At 37.3% G+C, this 21,233-nt stretch overlaps 2 protein-coding genes across 2 annotated transcripts; one reads left to right on the top strand and one right to left on the bottom strand.

Annotated features, from left to right (window-relative positions):
• Positions 1-2,815: 2,815 nt before the first annotated feature.
• LOC114352519 (uncharacterized) lies at positions 2,816-6,477 on the bottom strand. The gene is made up of 3 exons (XM_028304144.1): positions 5,659-6,477; positions 5,065-5,295; positions 2,816-3,356 (listed from the first exon to the last, which is right to left on the bottom strand). Exons 1-3 carry the CDS (start codon positions 6,421-6,423, stop codon positions 3,156-3,158), a joined length of 1,197 nt encoding a protein of 398 aa, XP_028159945.1. The 5' UTR covers positions 6,424-6,477; the 3' UTR covers positions 2,816-3,155.
• A 47-nt stretch (positions 6,478-6,524) lies between these two features.
• On the top strand, positions 6,525-10,810 carry LOC114352518 (uncharacterized). Its single transcript, XM_028304143.1, has 4 exons — positions 6,525-6,582; positions 7,312-8,099; positions 9,481-9,711; positions 10,549-10,810. Exons 1-4 carry the CDS (start codon positions 6,540-6,542, stop codon positions 10,747-10,749), a joined length of 1,263 nt encoding a protein of 420 aa, XP_028159944.1. The 5' UTR covers positions 6,525-6,539; the 3' UTR covers positions 10,750-10,810.
• The last annotated feature ends 10,423 nt before the right edge of the window (positions 10,811-21,233 follow it).

The raw sequence follows: 21,233 nt of genomic DNA, 5'->3' as shown, positions 1-21,233 counted from the left end.
AAGAGATGTCACCCCTGCCTGAAATTATTTTTTGTGGGAACATGTCTCTTGCCATCTAAATGCTCTCATTTGAAGTGTGACACGTAGCCCTATCTTGATGAAACCAAATGCTCCTGTCATAGCCTTGCGAATCTTACAACTTTGAAATAATAAAGCTTTTTAGCATACCAGTATAGCGCTCTCAAAAATTAATCATCCTTTCGATGCTACAAACCAATTAAGCAGGGCCGAAATCTCATTGCCACCAAGAACCCTTAATCTCATTCCAGCAGACTTCTTTTTGTGGGGTTACCTTAATAAGCAGAGTACTACAAAAACTCTGCAGCATTCATCCATCCTGAATCCATTCCGAGGTAACTCTAACGAAAGTTTTCCAAAATTTTGATTTATGCTGACCGAATGTTGTAAACGTCAAGGGAATCACGTCATGTACGATCTATAAAATAGAAAGTAAATTTAAAAATAAATTGCATGAAATTTCCTTATTGCTATAGTTAAAATTCTACAAAAATGTACAGTTTTCTTTTCCTTGAAGTTTCAAAAGTGAATTTTCTTTTTGGCCACCCTGTATTAACAATGCGGACATAGGTAGATAGGTGCAGGTATTTTCCTAGTGTGTAGTTCATCATGACATCGCATTTGATTAAATTCATGCGCGTCTAAAGACACTAATACTATTTTTATCATTTTCAAATACCCTATTGTCGCTACTCATTGTTTTATTAATTATATCTAATCATTTTACAGATGCAGGATAACGTCTTACGAGTCTGTGTATTTGTTTAAGGTCGATAACAAACACTATTATAATCTCTTAATATCTATATTACTTAGCACTATTATAAAAAAATATTAGGACTACTTAAGTAATTTGTTTTCTGAACAATTATCTGATTGTTTGATAAATAATTTCCACTTGCAGTTTCGTCTTTGTCATTTGGGTCGCACGTAAACTATGACGATAACCGGTGTTTTTTGTATGAAGTTTGACAGATTTTTGACGTTTGTCAAAGTCAAAGTAAGATGGTGCAATCCATCCTTAGGTACTAGAGTAGGATGAGTTGCACCACCTAACTTGGACCGTAACTAACGATAACTGGTGTTTTTTGTGTGGAATTAGACAGATTTGTGACGTTTGTCAAAGTTAAAGTAAGATGGTGCAACCCAGCCTTAGAGTATACTTGACTATTATCTGTGGTAATATTACGAGCAAAAGTATGGAATCACCCGTTGTTTGTTTGTTTGTGATCTTAGGATTCGGCTTACACTCCCGACACTGGCCATACGGGTTGGGGAGGCCTGATGTTCGCATAGATATTTGTAACATCCAAACTGGCCCATTTATTGTCCCGAAACAGTGGTAGCCTTTTTGCAAAATAAATGAGTTTTTTATGAGTTTCAAAGGGAGAGAGGTTGTGGTTCTATTCTACTCGGCTGCTGGAACTTGATTGACAAGAACTGGACTTGACAACAGCTGCTTATCGCAATATTATCAATGCTCACGTACTCGTATGTCATTTATACAGGGTGGAAACGTTAAGTGATCTCACTCGATTATTTCTAAACTATACAAGATATCGAAAAACTGATTACTGATTCTGAAAGTGCTTTACAAGCTCTTTCAAACGGTACCAATAATAGGTTACAGAATAAACTGGATCTATCCGAAAATTCAATGTTTCCAGCTTCCATACATTTAGCAAAACCACATAATTTTAAAAACTATACAAGATATTCAAAAACTGGTTACAGACCCTGAAAGTGCTTCACGAGTTCTATCCAACGATACCAATAATAGGTTATAAAATAAACTGGATCCATTCGAAAATTCAATGTTTCCAACTTCCATACATTTAGTACAGCCACAGTCATGGCACTCATGTCTTGTTAATATTAATAGCAAGTAAAGCCTAAAACCAATGTTTTCCAAGAATAATTTTAAATAAGAATGCATTTTACGAGTTACTTTAAGTGTTTATTATTTAATTAAAAAAAAATTATACTTCTGTTATTGTTTGGCTGGCATACATTTAGTATGGAGGCTGAAAACATTAAATTTTTGGATAGATCCAGTTAATTCTGTAATCTAATATTGGTACCGTTTGATAGAGCTTGTGAAGTACTTTCAGGGTTAGTAATATTTTTTTTGATATCTTGTATAGTTTAGAAATAATCGAATGAGATCACTTATCGTTTCCACCCTGTATAATATTAGTATAATCAAATTCAAGAAATAATAACAAAACAATGAATCGTCACAATCGATTATAATTTATTTACAAATAAGTGAAAATAGAACTTATACTTACTCGTATTTGGAATGATTCCTCGGTAATGAAATAAGTATTTTAAGCGATTTTAATGAAAATTACGTTTAATATCATATACGAAGACCAACGAAGACATACAAAATGAATAAATACAATCGTATAAACATTAGGTTTAATAAAATATTTTATTCTTTTTTACAATAAATACCTAAAAATTAGTTTATATCACATCCACTGTTTTGCACAGCTCCAAACTTAAAAATTCAGTTCCAAGTTACATGCCAATGGCAATAGAAAATTTATTTGGACATTTGGTATTTTTCGCTTAGATTTTTGTATATTTCAAACAAGCTTTGTAAACAACGAGTCAACACTATAAAACTTGCTTGAAATAAAAATACAATCCAAGCGAATAAAATACAATTTTATACAATCATCATCATTTCAGGCACCTGACGTTCCCTGCTAAACACAGGCCTCCCCCAATGATTTCCAGACTGAACAGTTGGTAGCGGCTTGCATCCAGCACCTTCCTACCTTTCTGAGGAAGCCGAACAAACTCTTTAGTCGGGCGATGGTACTATAATACAACCGATGGTGATACGACTAGATACTTTAATATAACCTTTTCGGAATCCGGCGTGTTCGGGAGACTGGAAGTCATCGAACCTACGAGCGAGACGGTTCGTGATGACTCTTGAAAACAGCTTGTAGACATCACTCAGAAGCGAGATGGGTCTGTAATTCTTCAGCAAGGTCTTATCACCTTCCTTGAAGAAGAGCGACGCTTCTGTTCTTTACCTCTACACGTCTGTTCTGTAGCCTGCAGGGTGTCTGGATTTAATGAAGTTCAAAACATTGAAATGATTGGTTCAAAAGCTATTTCTATATTATCCCCCACTTGACATAGTCGTCCACAACTTCATTCAGCCTTCGTGTGCTCAAGTCGTTGCTCTTGCCCATCATCTCGGCCATAGTCTCGAAGCTCTCGTTCTCAAACGCGCCGCCATCTTTGCTCACGTCTGCCGTGTCTATGGTGATCATCGGCAGCAACATGCCCGCGATGAACAGGCCAAAAGGCATCATCTGTGGGAATGAAAAAGAGAAAATGTCTAAAGAGATAATTAAATTAATTACAGCAGACAGGGCACATAGTAGAACTGACGGCCGATGGGACAGCAAGGTTCAGGAGTAGAGGCCAAATACCAGTATAGGACGACCACCTGCAAGATGAACCGACGACCTCATAATGGTTATTAGTTTCGTGATCTAAGTATTTAAGAATGGTCTCTCAATAACAATATGATCTTTCAATTCTAAGTATTGTTCTAAGTTTCTTTACCAGGAAATAAAATACAAGAGAACATTGCATGCAGGCATAAAATTATTCGTTTAATAAGAAACGTAATTTTGTGTTTTGAAAAGCACTTTCAGCCAGTCATACTTAGTCATTTATTCTATAAACAAATGACATTATCGTATTTTCCGCAACAATTAAAGTTTGTAAATAAATGAAGGGATAAATAATAATATTATTGATTACAGTACCTACTACCTATATCCATAAAAGACCTTAAAATAATAAAATACTGTCTTATCAGTCAATAAACAGTAGAGAAGATAACTAAATGTGGTTGCCGAATCATGACAAGATTAACAATTAATCAACTTATCAAAAACCAACAAACAACGTTTCAATAAACATAACACTTTAATGTTAAGTAGTTCGTAATTCATTTAAGGATGTAGCACATTTATCAACCCGGAAATTGATCATATCGTAACCGTATCAACTCGAGGCGAAAACGAAACTCCATACAACAACCGTAAAGCGCAATACACATTGAGCCCGCCGGGCCGCCGACATTATTATGTCGGCAACTTTTTGTCGGCGGTCTAGTTGGCGGCTTCACTTATTACAAGTTGGAAAATTTGGTCGGCGGCATGTCGGCGGCTTGAGATGAGAAATTTATTTGGCAGTCAGCATACATACCTGTCATCCGCTTTGCAATGGAGGGAAGTCGAACCTTAATTTCGAACTCCTCCTATGTTCTTCTGATTAATTGTGTTGCGGGTCCAATGACAGTTTAACTTTCCCCCGGGACAAACTTGACCTTCATTGGTTGGGTTTTTGTGGCGGTCAAGATGTAGATCCTGGCTACACAGGAGTTGCAGTGGTGGGAACGAGAGGTGGGAATAGTCCCGTAGTCAGCATACAAGCACGTCACTACAGGTCGAGCGTCGCCGGACAACTGAGCGCCGGCGTACCCAAGCCGCCAACATGTCGGCGGGTAACACGCGCGGTTGCCGACATGAATCTTTCATACAGGCCGCCGGGTTGTGTCGCCGGGCTTTGTCGGCGGCCCGGCGGGCTTAGTGTGTATTGCGCTTTACGTACCTAAACGCCTCGCCTCGCTGTTGACAGCATGACAGCTCGCGAAAGGCGATATGGTGTTGATCCCTTTCCGAGTTGATATTATCTATGACCTTTATTAATTGCTTCATGTTGCTGAAGCTATCCCACGGTTGGGGACTGGGTTGAGGTCGGTGCCCTACGAATACGTTCGCTACAGCCAAAATTTAATGGCGTCCACTGCTGGACAAAGGCCTCCCCCAAGCACTGCCCAATCACCAGATCGTCGGCCTACCAAGTGAGAGGCCTGCACACACCACGTCTGCCGGTCAGTGGTTGCTACTGGAGAACTTTTCTGGCACAACTGCGTGCGTAAACTATTTTAGTAGCTTACTATAGCTATATCACTACCACGTCTGGTGAATGTTTTCTTTCACCCACCTCTTTCAACTCCTGATCAAAGACGTCCCTCGGGAAAGCCTCCTCAGGGTCCAAGTGCAGCCTCCGTAACGCAGCGGCCATATGCTCGTAGTAGTGGTCAATAAGCCGGTCGAAGTACTTGGCTCGGAAAGCCCCGTCTGACCCCGTAAAGATGAAGTACAGCAAGTCGTTGGTTGCAGGTCCTGGATGTAAGGTCTGGTAGTCAACAATCACTACTTGGACTTTGCCGTCCTGGAATTATAAAACAAACACGTTTATAACTTCAATTTTAAAAAATTTTAAAATTTCAAAATCTGGGCACGAATTCTAGTTATTTTTTTGGTTTAACAAAAGGTAACTTTCAGAAAAAGTTAGTAGGTAAGGTTTCTAACAATTATATATTTGAAAGTAGGTTTTCAGAAAGTTAGCTTTTGAGAGTTGTGACTAACTTGTGGTATTTGAAAAAATAAGTGATTATGATGTGATTTTTGAATGATTTGATTCAAAGTTATTTTTGATACACGTACACCCTGTATTATTATTTTTCATTCCACACAATTTGTCCATTATTATCTGCCTTTGAACCAACAGACCGAGGTTTTATTTGAAACTTACCTTGTCTATTTTATGCATCAGGTTGCTCTGTCTGAAGTCACTGTGTATGATGACTGGCCTCTCTGACGGTTCATAGAACTTCTTGAACTGCTCGAAACTAAACGTCTCGAAGAAGAGCTTCTCCACTTTTGCCCTATTCTCCTCGCGTACCATTTGTATCATATTGCTCAGCATTTGTTTCATCATAGCTGTAACAGGTGTATCCTCATCCATCATTTGTCTTCTCAAAATTTTCTTAGCTTCTTCGTAATCTTCTGGATATGCCTTCCAATATGCTATGGACAATGCATGGAGTTTCGCCAACTCCTCAACTGCTGCCGAAGCGTATTCCCAGTCAATGGACTTAAACCTGTCATATGTTATGAAGCCATGTTTTGACAAGTCCTGCAGCACCACCACCTCTTTCAAATACGTGTCGCTGCCTCCGTAATACTTGGGAATGACGAGTCTGTGTTCTTCTGAGATGTTGTGCTCGTCTTCTATTTCTTTGTACGTCTTCGTTAGCTTCGTGTAAAAGTGTCTTTCGATGTCGAACAAGGTCGCTTTTAGTTCTTCTCGGAGTTTTTCCGCGACGACGGCGACTTTTGCGAATACGTTAAGATCTTGTTTTCCTGCCGATTTGATAGAAGCGTAGAAGAGTTGGGAGGTGAAATTGGAGCCGGTGGTTGGTATAGCTGACGTTTGTATGTCAGGGTCTTCATATTTTTGTTTTACGGCTATTTCTTCCAAGATATTTCTTAGTAACAGTTCGCGCGCGTCCGTCATATTGCTAGCTCTACGCAGTACTGACTTAGAAGATGTCGTGTTTCGTTATGTTTACAATTGATAGGAATAATCTGAGTCAGCTCGCATACGTCCAACAACATTGATTACGTTTTATTATGCCAGTTTCCTACTCCGCGCGCGCAAGGACGTTTGCTGATGGTTGTTAAATCCGGTTTTTTGTTTGTATTAGTTCTAGGACTGCTTGGTGATAAAAATTGTAGTCAACATCACATTGTTTTTTCCTAATTATGCAGCATTTGTTATAACATAAGGTGCAAACTAAAGTAATCGTTTGAAATTGAATACTAAAGTCACGGTTATTAAATTAATTTCAATTCAAATTAATTAAAGTATTAAAATTGATTGCTCACTAAGTAAGTTGATACTGCATAGATAATAAGTATTATCAATATTTTGTTTATGTTGTGAGTATCTACAGACGATGGTACATAAAGTTCATTGTTTAGCTTCATGTAACACAGAATAATAATTACGTGCTAATAAAAACGATTTTGTTAACAAAATGAATCATAATAAAATATCGTCAGCATATGAGTCAATTTGCGCTTTTCATAAAAACTGTAGTTTAACTCCTGGTTTTCATGCATCGTATCAATTGTAATCGTAGAATACATTAATTATATTATTTATGGTATTATTCGAGGTATTGCCTCATCTTTTTGAAGCCAATACCGTTATTACTAAAACAAGTAGTACTTAGTAGAAGTACCTAATAAAAAACAGAAACCGGTTTATAACAATCATCAGCACAACGTCCTTGTAATCGTAGCCAGCTGACTTACGCAACTGATATAAAACTTAATCGCGAGGCAGATTTAGATCTCGTATCAATTTTATAAACACAAAAAAACACTTGTCATATTTCAGTACTGCGTAAAGCTAACAATATGACAGACGTGCGCGAACTTGCATTACGAAATATCTTGAAAGAAATAGCCGTCGAGCAAAAATATGAAGACCCTGGCATACAAACGTCAGCTATACCAACCACCGGCTCCAATTTCACGTCCCAACTCTTCTATGCTACTATCAAATCGGCAGAGAAACAGGATATAAACGTTTTCGCAAAAGTCGCCGTCGTCGCGGAAAAACTCCGAGAAGAAGTGAAAACATTCACTATTTTCGACATCGAAAGACACTTTTACACGAAGCTAATGAAGACGTACAAAGAAATAGAAGACAAGCACAACATCCCCGAAGAACACAGACTTGTTATTCCCAAGTATTACGGAGGCAGCAACGATTATTTGAAAGAGGTGGTGGTGCTGCAGGATTTGTCTAAAGATGGCTTCATAACATACGACAGGTTGAAGTCTATCGACTGGGAATACGCGTCAACAGCAGTTGAGGAGTTGGCGAAACTCCACGCGTTGTCCATAGCATATCAGAAGGAATATCCGGAAGATTACGAAGCAGCAAAAGGAGTTTTGAAAAGACCAATGATGGGAGATGATCATCCTATAACAATTATGTTGAAACAAACGCTGAGCAAGACGGCGCAGATGGTTCGTAAGGAGAACAGGGCGAAGCTGGAGAAATTCTTCTCCGAGACGTTTTGTTTCGAGCAGTTCAAGAAGTTTTACGAGCCGATCAAAAGGCCGGTCATCATACACAGTGACTTCAGACAGAGCAACCTCATGCATAAAATAGATGAGGTAAGTTTCAAATGCCTAAGTAACTCCTATTTACTTACTTAGTAGAATAAAAAAGCAAAGAGTAAAGACTAACTGTTCGCAATTTTCAAATGGCGTGCACCGTTTCGTTGGTTCGTTCATTTCAGCCAAATGATATCCACTGCTGGACAAAGGCCTCCCTCAAGGATTTCCGTATCGGCCGGTCCTGCGCCGCTCGCATCCAGATTCTTAATTTCGTTGCGGGTCCAATGACTGTTTAACTTTCCCCCGGGACAAACTTGACCTTCATTGGTTGAGTTTTTATGGCGGTCAAGCTGTGGATCCTGGCTACACAGGAGTTGCAGCGGTGGAAATAGTCCCGTATCCAAATTCTTCCCGCGATCTTCACCAGATCGACGGTCCACCTAGTGGGGGGCCTGAATATACGTCTTCCGTGTACCGTTTACCTTTATACAGTTATAGACTAAGAGCTAGTGAACGCTAGACCTGAATCCCTGTAGCCAGAGTGGAGAGTTTAGCTAAATTCTCCATTTGCGTCTGGCACATTGAATTGATCATGCTCCTGCAGTGAAAACTAAATGACCTGATGACGATGAATGTATTATGGGGTTAGGGTTAAATCAATTATAAGCTACCGTCGTCTGCGTCGTTTAGATTACAAGCATCCAAAATAATCGAGGACAATGACAATCATCTGAAATTAGATGATTGTCATTGTTCTCGATTATTTTCAACGCTACAATAGCAACCGGACACAACCAATTTCATCACAGTCCTTAATATAGTCGTAGCAATCATGTACCTACCTATTCTATTGAGACAGGCGCCCGTATTCACAAACATTAGATACCTACTATGAGATCTCACGGTGCGCGTGGACGCTCAGGGTGACACACGAACCAATCACAGAGCTGTATTCAACGCTGTGCGTTCGATTTGCTGCTTCACTTAAGCAAGCACAGTTTGTGAATACTGGCGAGGGACTGTTTCCTGTGTGCACCAAAAAGCGTACACTAGGTAGATAAATGATAATGTTTGAAAGCTAACATTCAAATAAGTAGCTTACTTTGGAAAACCTAACTTCAAATACTAATCTTACATAGGTACTTTCGAAACCTAACTTTTGAAAGCTAACTTTCTGAAAACCTAACATTTCTAAAATCCAAAAAAAATACTTAACTTGTTCGATGTTTGTGAATACGGACAAACATTACTATGAGGTCTCGCAGTGCGCCTGAACGCACAGGGTGACATACGAACCAATCACAAAGTTCTACTCAATGCTATGGGTTCCATTTGCTGCTTCACAAAGCAAGAATCGTTTGTAAATACGGCCTTAAGAAATGTGACGGCACAAAAAGAAGCCTTGCCATACCTAATATTGTTTCTTTTACCATTCCAGGACGGCAAAGTCCAAGTAGTGATTGTGGACTACCAGTCCTTACATCCAGGACCGGCTGCCAACGACTTGTTGTACTTCATCTTCACGGGGTCAGACGGGGCGTTCCGAGCCAAGTACTTCGACCGGCTTATTGACCACTACTACGAGCATATGGCTGCTGCGTTACGGAGGCTGGACTTGGACCCAGAGGAGGCTTTCCCGAGGGATATCTTTGATCAGGAGTTGAAACAGGTGAGTGAGTCTGGTTGTTCTAGACGTCTTCTTCTTCGTCGCTACACTCTTGGCTGTGGTCGTGGTCGTCACGCCTGGTTTAGCGGCAAGCTTCACAATCCGTCACCATTCCTCCCGCATTGCAGCCTTTGTTGTACACTCGTGGATCATTGACCGCGGTTTTGTCGTGATCAGTCCAACGCATGGGCGACCTCTTGTGCCTTCATCCTTTTTCTGCACGACTATTCGTTCAAACGATGTGTGTGTTTGTCGTGACTACTAGACGTGGTTATGGTAAATGGTTATTTCGAAATAATCTGATGTCCGTTGGGGCAGAAAAGTTCTCGAGTGGCGACGACGGGACCGGAGAACGTAGTGTATGTAGGAGAGCCTTCCACTCTAGTGAAGGTCGAGGAAAGCACCTTTACCAGTAGGCTGAAGCCTGGTGGCTTGTTTTGGATAGATTCGGTTTAAAATATGCTGTCCTATTGTTGAAGTTAAACAGCTGTGTTACTAATCAGCAATCACATGCATCTATCTAACATAATTATCAACTGATAAGTATTTTTATAAGTCACAGTCTTTTAAGAATGGAATACTTACACGTGTTATATTTCTTAGTACGTTATCATTGATTGCTATTATTATACGAGCATTTCGCATCATATTTTTTACCATCATATTATACCTTATGGTCATCTGTCATCCGCTTTGCTGGAGGGAAGTACCTACATCTATAATTTCGAACACGTTTTGCTGATTAATTTCTTTGCGGGTCCAATGACAGTTTTTATAGACGGTCAAGTTTCTGGTTACTCAAGAGTATTCTGCTTATTTATATATCTATTATTTCCACAGATGTTGCCCTTCGGTCTTCTCATCGCGGGCTTTTTGCTGCCCATGATCACCGCAGACACGGCAGACGTGAGCAAAGACGGCGAAGCGTTTGAAAACGAGAGCTTCGAGACTATGGCCGAGCTGATGGGCAAGAGCAATGATTTGAGCACAAGAAGGCTGAATGAAGTTGTGGACGACTATGTGAAGTGGGGGATATTATAGAAATAACTTGGAACTTTATTTTAAAATTGGCTGCGTAAGCGCCGTCGCCGGCGCGATCATAGGCCAATGACAGGTCGCGCGACCCATGACAGTCCGCGCGACCTGTCATTTCCCTATGATCGCGCCGTGATCGTGGCGATGCACCCGTTGGTGTGGTTGAAACAAAAGAAAGATTTCAACGCATTGAGTGCCACACGAGTCAGTGGAAAAAAATCTAAATAAAATAAAATAAGTAAATCAATTTGATAAAAATAGGTAAAAAAAAGTAATCATTATAATAAATTAAAATAAGTAATTCAATTTAATAAAAATAGGTACCTACTACTTTATTTATACCTTTGTGTTTCATGTATTTAATTTTCTTCGCTAGATTTTTCAACTAATTTATGTATAAAACCTTATTAAATGTAAAAGAAACATGTTAAAAAAAAGATAATTAATTAATTTTTTATCATTTTTGATACCTTTTGTTTTTTAGGATTGAAGTATATGTTTTTGATAGCCATTGGTCATAATATTGCAGAAATACACCTTTATTTTGAACCGAAGATATTTTTTATTTCCGCACGCCTGATAATATTAATGCACCCGTCCGCAACAGTGACTCTAAAACGAATGACAAAATTCTTGTTTTAATCATAAAGATCTCGATATTTAACCCTAAAATACACTGAAAATAAAACGAAAAGCTTCATAATAAGTGTATATTTATTAACCAATCTAATTTTGTGATGTAACGTTAACAATAAGTAGGGTAAGACGATTATCACACTGCACCGCGCTCCGCCGCGGTACGCGGGACGACAGATTTAATCATTTTAGGCAAGTAGGCTCAGTTTGTATAGAAAACACGCGCGGCACAACACACTGACAACGCGTCTGCGCGCGGGATTTTTTATATGTAATCACGCGGACCGCGGCGGAGCGCGGTGCAGTGTGATAATCGTCTAACAGTATACATATTTTACATATTGTGCTATTTTAATTTTCAATGGTGTCAATTATACCAGCCACAAAATTTTCCTTTAGTCTTGAAATCATTTAAGACAAAAATATACCTACCTACATGAAAAATTCTACATCATCATCATAAGAATGACAATTCAAGTATAGTCAAAGATAAGTCGCTTAGATATAGTGAGTAATTGGAGATATTATGGCGTGAGATTAAGATAAGTAACTTATTTTGTAATAAAAGTGAGCAATGATAAGTCACCCTGCTGTAGGGTCATGTCTCACATTTATTTATTTATTTATTTAATGAAAGAAACATACAGCTTTTATATTACATATAGGTACAGGAAAAGTTTAGTTTATTCATAAGCCAAAAAAGTTTCCAATGTTAATTTGTCAATAGCGAAGACATATTATAAAAAGTTTCGTAGTAATTTAACTAGGTAATTTCGTTCATCAGAAACAATCCCACTTAAACGTGGTCAACCTTCTTAACATGTGAAGTAAAAACACGCAGAGAACAGTTTACAAAAATTGTTTTTAGTTTTATGGTATGGTTATACATATTTCACTGTTTTTCGTCTTGACGTTAACATTTGACAGTGCGCAAGTGACTAATTTTAATATGACAGCTCTAAGACATTGGCGAAATCATGGTTCTCAAAACCCAAGTCGTTGCCAAAATAAAAGAAGAAGAGAAGTTTTTTCATGCGTTAAAGAAAACATCGATACTGGTACAAAATAATTGACATAATTATAGTCTTATGATTGCGTACACATTATAAAACCATCGGATTTATAGTTCAATATTTTATTTGCTGATGAAAATAAATACACAAAGATATTTAACTGCCACTGTTCAGAAGGTAAGGATACTTTTAGAAAAAAAAACTTAATAATTATTACTATTAACTATTTTTTTTTCACTACTCCAAATTATTATACATTAAATTATTATTAATAATCCCAACCAATTACACGGCTCAGCTTAATGGCGAACAAGAGATCCATATCATTACAATTATAAATGTATTCTTAAAATTATTTAACTTTACACTTAACTTTAAGCATAAATATGTGCCAAATTATAAAACTTAACTATATCTCGTATTTAGAATAAAAGCTTAAAACTCTATTTTAAGTTCTATCTAACAAGGTTACCGATTATTAGTGACTTTACCTGACAAATCTCTAACAGAGACCTATGAAAACAGTTTGTAGTCTATCTAACAGATAAGTACCTGATAGTCTATCAGTAACTTTATTAGCAAGTGGTAAAAAGTGCCTTAATTGTATTGAATAAAAACAAACTTACACTAATAAATAAGCTCATCTCATGTAGGTCTTTTCGATTATAATAACTACACTTAAAAATAAGTTCAGTCTTACACTAAACATACGCCACTATTTTTTTTTATTATAGAAATGTCAGGGAAGGACTGCATTAGACTAAGAGCTAGTGAACGCCAGACCTACGTCATTTTACAAAAGGTGGCTTTTTCTGTATATTCAATAGACTAACGGCCGAATACTGAAACACTACTCAAATCTGTCACTCAGCTGACGGGCTCCTAAATTTAAGTATCCTTCAATTTTAAATGGTATTCTCAAACGCTACTCAACGGATTTGAAGCCGTGATCAGCTAAGCAGCTCTCAAATGTTTACACAATGGCAACATTTACCAAAAAAAGTATGTTTTCATTTACACAAATGATAACTTTACGTCTTTTATCCATTACACGCAGCATCGTTTGGTTATGTATTGTCTTTTATGGAAATGTACTCAATCAACTTAACATAGAACAGTTTATTTTTAGTTTCTATTATATATAAATCTCGTTTTATCATTCAATAAAATTAATGCTTGCATTTTTATTTAATTAAAAAAAGTAATTTTAAATGTGATACCAGGCCTCCGTCACTCGCCTATGCCGGCCGAGATAATTACCTACAGCGCGCGACAACTTCAAGTTGCAAATCAGTCAGGACCGCCACGCGCCGTGACGCGCCTGTGAGCACACGCGTATTTCTATACACGCTCGGTCGATCATCGTCACAATCAAGGTTTATTGTTCCAACAGCACTGTTATCCTTCTTTAATGTAAAATCGTAGTATTTAGGAATAATAATTAACTGTACTAATTTAAATAATTAAAAAAAACTACACTTTTTAAATAATTTTGAAATACTTATGACAAAAAACTGTAGCAAAAAAATTATTTTAGCTAATATAAACATTAACTTACTTCACCGTGTCTATTTTCCGACACTACACCTTTTAAAACTATTTGTCCAATTTCGAATTATTGCAACACTGAAGTTTATTAATAGGTACTTTAGAGATGGTACGATTATACAAACACCACTAGATTAAAGATTACCAATCGTAAATACAATAAATGCTTCTTAAAATTAAGTTATTATTTATTTTACTTTGCTTATACAACCCTGACGCTTGAGCTGCGAGGTAGATCAATTCTGAACACAAAAAATTTGCGCTCTTGTGAGCGTAGTAGTAAGGTGCGATTTCGAATGCACCATGTGCCTTGGATATTTTGCATTATTATTATTACCGTTAAAATGTCGGCATCTGATCCTACACAAAGGAGTGCAATTTCTGTTGCTACTATTATGTATTCTGTGTAGGGTTTCTGCTCGAGCTTTCTCGAACTCGAGAAAACTCGAGAAATTTGGCTTCATTCGAGACGAGAAAAAAATTACCGGAGCTCGAGAATTCTCGAGTTTCGATTTTGAAGCTTTAATATTCTTGAAAGCCTATTTTCTTAGACAAAGGTAAGTTTTTAATCATTTAATAGGTTAACGTTGAGTTTAGACTGGCCTAGTCTTTCCTTTTTTTAACTAATTTGATTTGCAAGTAATGATCTTAACCGAAACTAATAATGATCATCTACGAGTATGCTATATTTTATTATGTTTGTATAACTGACTGATTTAAAGACTGAAGATTTTTTGTTAACTATCTGTTAGTTTAGGTACTCGTAAATACGTTTATTCAAGTCGTTATCTTTAAGTTTAAAAGTTTATTTAAATGTTTTTTTTGTTTGTAAATGCAGGTTTATTATCGTAATTTTTCAATTAATTTGGACTTGTGTTCTTTGGAAAACAAGTGATTCAATTGGAGCTCCAGATATTTATGGTTATTAATCCTTAAAGTACACGCGACTTTATGACTTTTGTTCCTTTAGTTAATTACTAAGTTATAATTATCCTACTAATATTATAAATGCGAAAGTTTGTGTGGATGTCTGGATGTTTGTTACTCTTTCACGCAAAAACTACTGAACGGATTTTGTTGAAACTTTACAGTATCATTGATTATAACTCAGACACATTATAACATTAATAAAAACCCGTGTTTTTATTAAATTTCAACCGATTTCAACAGTTTTAATTAAAAGACTCGAGACCCGAGAAAACTCGAGACTTTGGCCTCGAGAATTCCCGAAACTCGAGAAAAAAAATAAGTCGAGAAATCAGAAACCCTACTTACGACATCCAGGATTTTGATATTGAACCGACGTTTGACCGTCGGCTCACCGACGATATGCTCCGCAAACGTGTCAGTATCACCGCGGATGCGGTGCACCGACAGCGCGGCGCACAAATGCAACTACGAGCTTTTTAACCGCAACAATTTTAGTATACGCTATTGGAGCTGGAATTACCGCGGCTGCTGGCACCAGACTTGCCCTCCAATTGTTCCTCGTTAAAATATTTAAAGTGTACTCATTCCGATTACGAGGCCAAGGGTCACTTAAAAATTAGGGATTGATGGTGAAAACGGGCATTCTATGATCTTATTCTACTCTGGCGGAACCACATAGTTATTAATTACTATAGATAGTTAGTTATTAATTAATTAACAACTAGTGGGTGTACTTTTGATAAGATATCCGAAACCATATTCTAAACGGTTAAGGTTTCACATAGCGTATTATCTTCATCTAATTAATTATTTAAGTTAAGGCAAAATCGCCTTTATACAAGTCTATGCCAAACCAATAATAACAAGAACAATACTGTGATATTACTGTACTGGAAAACGCAGCGTACTTCCATCCATAGGTGGACCGACGACCTGGGTGCCAGCCGCTATCAACCTCTTATCTAGGATTTCATACGGATCCCAAACTTTTTAATCTCCTTGCTCATACTACTTCTTACTAATACTCGTATTATAAATGCGAAAGTTTGTGTGGATGTCTGGATGTTTGTTACTCTTTCACGCAAAAACTACTGAACGGATTTTGATTAAACTTTGCAGGTTTATAACCCAGAATAACATATAGGCTATAATTTATTACGGTCTGTGACAAACTAAATTTCACGCGGGTGAAGCCACGGGCAAAAGCTACTAGAAATAATTAATAAGATTTTTTCAAATCAGTCCTGTAGTTTCGCAGCCTATTTGTTCCCTTCAAACATACGATCAAATCTTTCGTCTTTATAATGGAGGTTTGATATGTTTCCATAATCGTACAAACAAACATAATTATCTCTGAAATAAAAACGAAAGACCCATTACATTTTTAAGGAAGTATGGGGACTATTAACTCTCAATTAGTAAGTAATTTTGCGCTTATTAACGTAAGTCATTGTCTCTGTATGCGCGCCATGGGACTGATGGGGCGGTCGCTTTGGGGTTGTTAAAAGTTACAACCAGAAATTGGGGTTGAAATGCGTTGTCTTTTTTCTTTTTGAGTTACGATTCCTGTTATTTAAAAAAAATGTATTTTCCTCGGTTGTCTGGGAGAGATCGCTTCCTAGCCAAAAGACTGCCTAAATTGTGAGAAAAATGAAAACACTCAAGCTGTAATTCTCAATTCACAAATAGAGACAATTTTGACTTTCTTAGAATAAATTGCTGAAAGTAGAAAGAGTCACTTCACTAAGCCGGAAGGACAGAGCGAAATGCATTAAAAATATTAAACGAATTTCCTTCATTGCAAAGCATTGGAAATTCATTTTATATAGGCAGGGTCCTATTTTCAAAAAATAACTCCTTTGTTAATTATTAGCGGCCGCCCGCGACTTTGCTCGTTTGAAATTCAAGTAAGTACCTACCTACTTCATTGATTTATCAAAATACGAGTTTATTCGAAATTTTTGCGTGAAAAGGTAAAATTAAAATATAATAATGAGTACATAATTAAGCGTGCCCTTAGAGCATATTGAAAACTAACTCGTAGTTCAGCCCTACTATAACTTACATATAATGAAGTGTTTTTTAAATAAACTTTATCTTATAATACTTAAAACTTTATTCACAATAAATAAACAGATTTTTTTTAAAACTAAAGCAAACTTAACTCCTTGCACAAAGGCTTAGTATTGCTATCCAGCGAGGAAATGCAGCCAGCATCCTCGCCTCTTTGCCTTGCGGACACACTTTTATTTTTGAGTAGTAAGTTGTTATTTTTTTGTTTAGAGTTAAGTTATTTTATTAGTAAATTCAAATATTTATTTGCACAATTTTGTAATTATTTTACTTTTATAAAATACTAATGACTATATTTTCAGAGAGTCATTTGCTTTTTTGTCTTGGATCCCATGCTGTAAATTATTCAGTAACTAAGATGTTTGTAATTAAAGCTTCGAAAGCTTAAGAACTTAAATGAGCGCGTGAGCTTACAATAATCTGAACTTCGACGCATAGCTTAGCGAAACTTTTAACAGCTTTAGTTTGGGTTTTATTTATCGATAGTTCATAGAAAGGGGTAAAAGAATATTATAATGCACAACAATGTACAAAACACAAATACAAAATTCTTTATTGTGAATCATAGGTAAAATTGTGACATGTTACAGGTTGTCGTCGTTTCAACCGGAGGACGTCCACTGCTGGATATGCCTTCCCCAATGATTTCCAAATTGGTCGGTTGGTAGCCTGCATCCAGCGCTTTTGTGAGGCCGTCAGTCCACCTTGTAGGTGGACGTTCTACGTGGCCTCCAATCCAGAACCTAGCTGCCCCATCGGCCGTCAGTTCTGCGTACTATGTGCCCTGCCCATTGCCACTTCAGCTTCCTAATCCGTCGGGCTATGTCAGCGACTTTAGTTCGTTTACGGATCTCCTCATTTCTGATTCGATCTCGTAAAAAAACACCGGTAAAATTAGGTAGCTATGTAGGTATATAGGGTCATTCCACCGGCCAAGAAAATCACGTGTCCGGGGCCAAAAAGTACCCGAATATCATAATATTTTAGTAACAAATATTTTTATCTAATAGTATAACTTTGGTTCTTGTTGTTAAACCAGAGAGATAGTTAATAATAGTTAATTAAGTAATTTAAAAAAAATCGTAAGTCGTCAAAAATTGATTACCACGACGTGTCCGCGCTCCCGATTTCAGAACAAATTTGCTCGTATAAATTAATCCGTTATTATTACCGCTTTCAATGCTTATGTAATCGATTACTGATTAAATAAACATTGATAAATTAAATACGATATAACTATATGACTAAAAGGTTTTGTAAAATAACTATTTGAAGTTGTGTCCGGGCGTTAACCGTGATTACCCCGACACGTCACTAATGTGCGCCTACGTCCCTAGCTACGCAATTAAGAAACGAGCTCTATCCTCCCCCGTGAACCTTTAGTGGTGGCCTGCGTGCCGAGGTGATCGGTAATGCAACTTGTCGCAGGATTTCGGAGTTATCGAGATAAGAATATGATTACCCCGACCTTGGTTCAGTGCACGATTGATTTACTCTATCCTGTTTTTTTAGGTTTCTTTACATGAAAAGTTCTTGAGAATGTACAGGAATAATGGTCCATGTAACCGCATTTTTGTGTATTAAAACATATGGGATTCAACTTACAGATTGGGCAGGGCTCAGGATAAACCTTAATTTTTTGACTACCCCGACCTTGATTACCCCGACTTTTGTCACCGAGTAATCAATAATACTGTAATTTTACTAATGAATGATTAACTAAATAACGTTTAATAAGCAAAATTACCCTTTACTAAAATGAAATCCTATCTCCTATTAATACATAATATTATCCCTCAAAATTGGCAAGACCCCTGGACTCGACCTTATCACCGCTGAAATGCTGTAAGCCGATGTAAACTCCGCCGTTAACGTCCTGACACCTGTCTTCGAAAACATCTGGATGGAAGAGGAACTCCCAGACGACTGGCATAAGGGGCTTCTAATTATTGTGCCGAAAAAAGGGTAAAGCAAGGGTATCAGTACCGGAAGACCCAAGAGATGCGATCTGGAGTGAGGAATTGCACACCGTTGGTGCAGAGGATGTCCAACGAGTCCACAATTTCACTTACCTCGGGAGCATCGTTTCAGAGCCTGGAGGTACCGAAGAGGACATCACTTCGCGCATTGCCAAGGCCAGAGCTACCTTCGCACAACTTCGAGCCGTATGGCAGTCACGGAAATTGACCCAAGCAAGATCAAAATATTCGGGTCCAACGTCAAACCAGTTCTGCTCTATGGGCGTGAAACGTGGAAGGTCACTAAGGTTATCTCGCACCAGCTGCAGATCTTCTTCAGCCGCTGTCTTCGCCGAATTCTCCAAAATCTTCAAACGACGAACTTTTGGAACGCTGCCACGAAATACCGATCTTTCAGCAGAATAAACGCTGCAAGTGGAACTGGATCGGCCACACTCTCCGAAGGGACCCCGATCACATCCCCAAGCAGGCTCTAGATTGGAACCCCCAGGGAAAATGCAAACGTGGTCGCGCCAAAAAAACATAGCGGCGCACTGTTAAGACTTGGAGCGAGATCAAACACGAAGCTCAAGACCGAATGCGATGGAGGACTGTTGTGGACGCCTTCTGTCCCATATAGGAGACATAGGACATTGAGTCACTAATATTATATGTATAATGTATATGTATGTTTTTTACTCTTTTACGCAACAACTACTTAACAGATTTTGTTGAAACTTTACAATATTGTCGTTTATACATTAAAATAACAAATGGCTAGATAAAATAACATTTATTTTACCATAACTTAAAAAAAACCTTAGAAAATAAAATATTTTGTTTTATTTTTGATTACTCTGACTCCCAACTTTGATTACCCCGACCATGAAAATTTTGATGTCGCATAACTTTTTATTCCTGCTTGCTACAGATGGGCCAATATAAAAAATATGCTCGTAATAATGTCTATTTTGAAATGTTTTACCTAAAATTACTCTAAATTCAAAAATAAAAAAGGTCGGGGTAATCAACAAAATAATCCAGATCCGGAGAATGACCGTATAACATTTTTAATACTTTAGAACTTTGTGCCAACCTTTTTAATCTTCTCAAATAATTCATTTCTAATTAAATGAGTCATTATCCTCATTACTAAATCTCAAGTTAACTCTTGAGTATCTGATCCAGTTTATTTAGTTTTCGGGATTGGCCTTTGATTCTTTTTGTTAGTTTTGTTGTAGCCCTGCTCAAATTAAGCAGAACTGATGAGAGAGTGCACGGAATACTTAGCAGGGGGATCGATGGATAAGTTTTGGTAACACTACACTAGTAATACTAAAGAAACAGGTACAGAGCTCTACAAGACTTTATACATTTTATTTTTGCATGTAGGCTTTAAAAAAGCACTTTTCGGCCATTCTCAGATGAGCTAGTTTTTGCGTGTCCGGGCTGTTAAATCGTTAAAAATGACAAATTAGAGACATGCAAGTATTTTTATATGTTACTTCACAACCCTATCCAGTTGTGCATTAAATCATAGGCCTTTATTTGAAGTATTTGTGTCTAAATTAATTTCATGAACCTCTGTTCTCTAATTACCGTTACGTGTCCGCACACCGACTTAATGTTAAAAGTTGGCTGTAATTTTTATGTCGTAAAGATTTGGTTTACTCCATTCAACATTTTAAAGAGTATAAAAGATAGTCTTATGCATAGCAAAATATCTATTCAATAGAACCATTCTGTAAATAATTAGAATTAAAAAACTGCTTGTCCGAGCGAAAATCCTAATTCCCGTGACGTTTTTTGTTTTTGGGCACACAAGCCTAAATAATAATATTTGACACATCATTTACGCGCGCGGCGCGAGCCCTTAGTTAGTTCTATGACCTGTAAGCAAGTAGACGTCTATTGCGTTGGCGTACCGTCGATGAATTGCGTAAGAGTATAATTACCATATCTTTGGTTTTTAATTTTTCTATTTACCATGTCCTTATTTTTAAACTAGATTTTTGAAGGTAGATCCACGTTGTTGATTCAAATAGAATCAGTACTTTGGCCTCCATACGTTATAGTAAGACAGTATTTGCATACCCTGCAGATTTTGGAAATTTTGAAGAAAACCTATCGTTTTCTAATTTCCATGTACTAATTACCATATATTTATAATCACCGTTGTATGTAGTTATTACCTACAAACTGCACTCACGATTGAATAAGTATAATTATAAAATAGCTAGACTTTCGCATAACAACTTTACGGACTTTTCTTCCAATCTGACATCAAAATTTTGAAAAGCTTTCGTTAGAGTTACCTCAAAATAGATTCGAT

The sequence above is a fragment of the Ostrinia furnacalis genome, unplaced genomic scaffold (genome assembly GCF_004193835.3).
Source record: "Ostrinia furnacalis isolate ACB-3 unplaced genomic scaffold, ASM419383v2 OfSCF1396, whole genome shotgun sequence".
Lineage (NCBI taxonomy): Eukaryota > Metazoa > Arthropoda > Insecta > Lepidoptera > Crambidae > Ostrinia > Ostrinia furnacalis.
The sequence above is the reverse complement of the archived record's forward strand: the minus strand, read 5'-3'. Positions and strand labels throughout refer to the sequence as shown.

Coding starts and splice junctions, on each gene's coding strand:
- LOC114352519 (XM_028304144.1), bottom strand. CDS start 6,423: ATGACGGACGCGCGCGAACTGTTACTAAGAAATATCTTGGAAGAAATA. Junction 5,296..5,658: donor TGATGCATAAAATAGACAAG/GTAAGTTTCAAA, acceptor TTATAATTCCAG/GACGGCAAAGTCCAAGTAGT. Junction 3,357..5,064: donor TTGATCAGGAGTTGAAAGAG/GTGGGTGAAAGA, acceptor TCATTCCCACAG/ATGATGCCTTTTGGCCTGTT.
- LOC114352518 (XM_028304143.1), top strand. CDS start 6,540: ATGCCAGTTTCCTACTCCGCGCGCGCAAGGACGTTTGCTGATG. Junction 8,100..9,480: donor TCATGCATAAAATAGATGAG/GTAAGTTTCAAA, acceptor TTACCATTCCAG/GACGGCAAAGTCCAAGTAGT. Junction 9,712..10,548: donor TTGATCAGGAGTTGAAACAG/GTGAGTGAGTCT, acceptor TTATTTCCACAG/ATGTTGCCCTTCGGTCTTCT.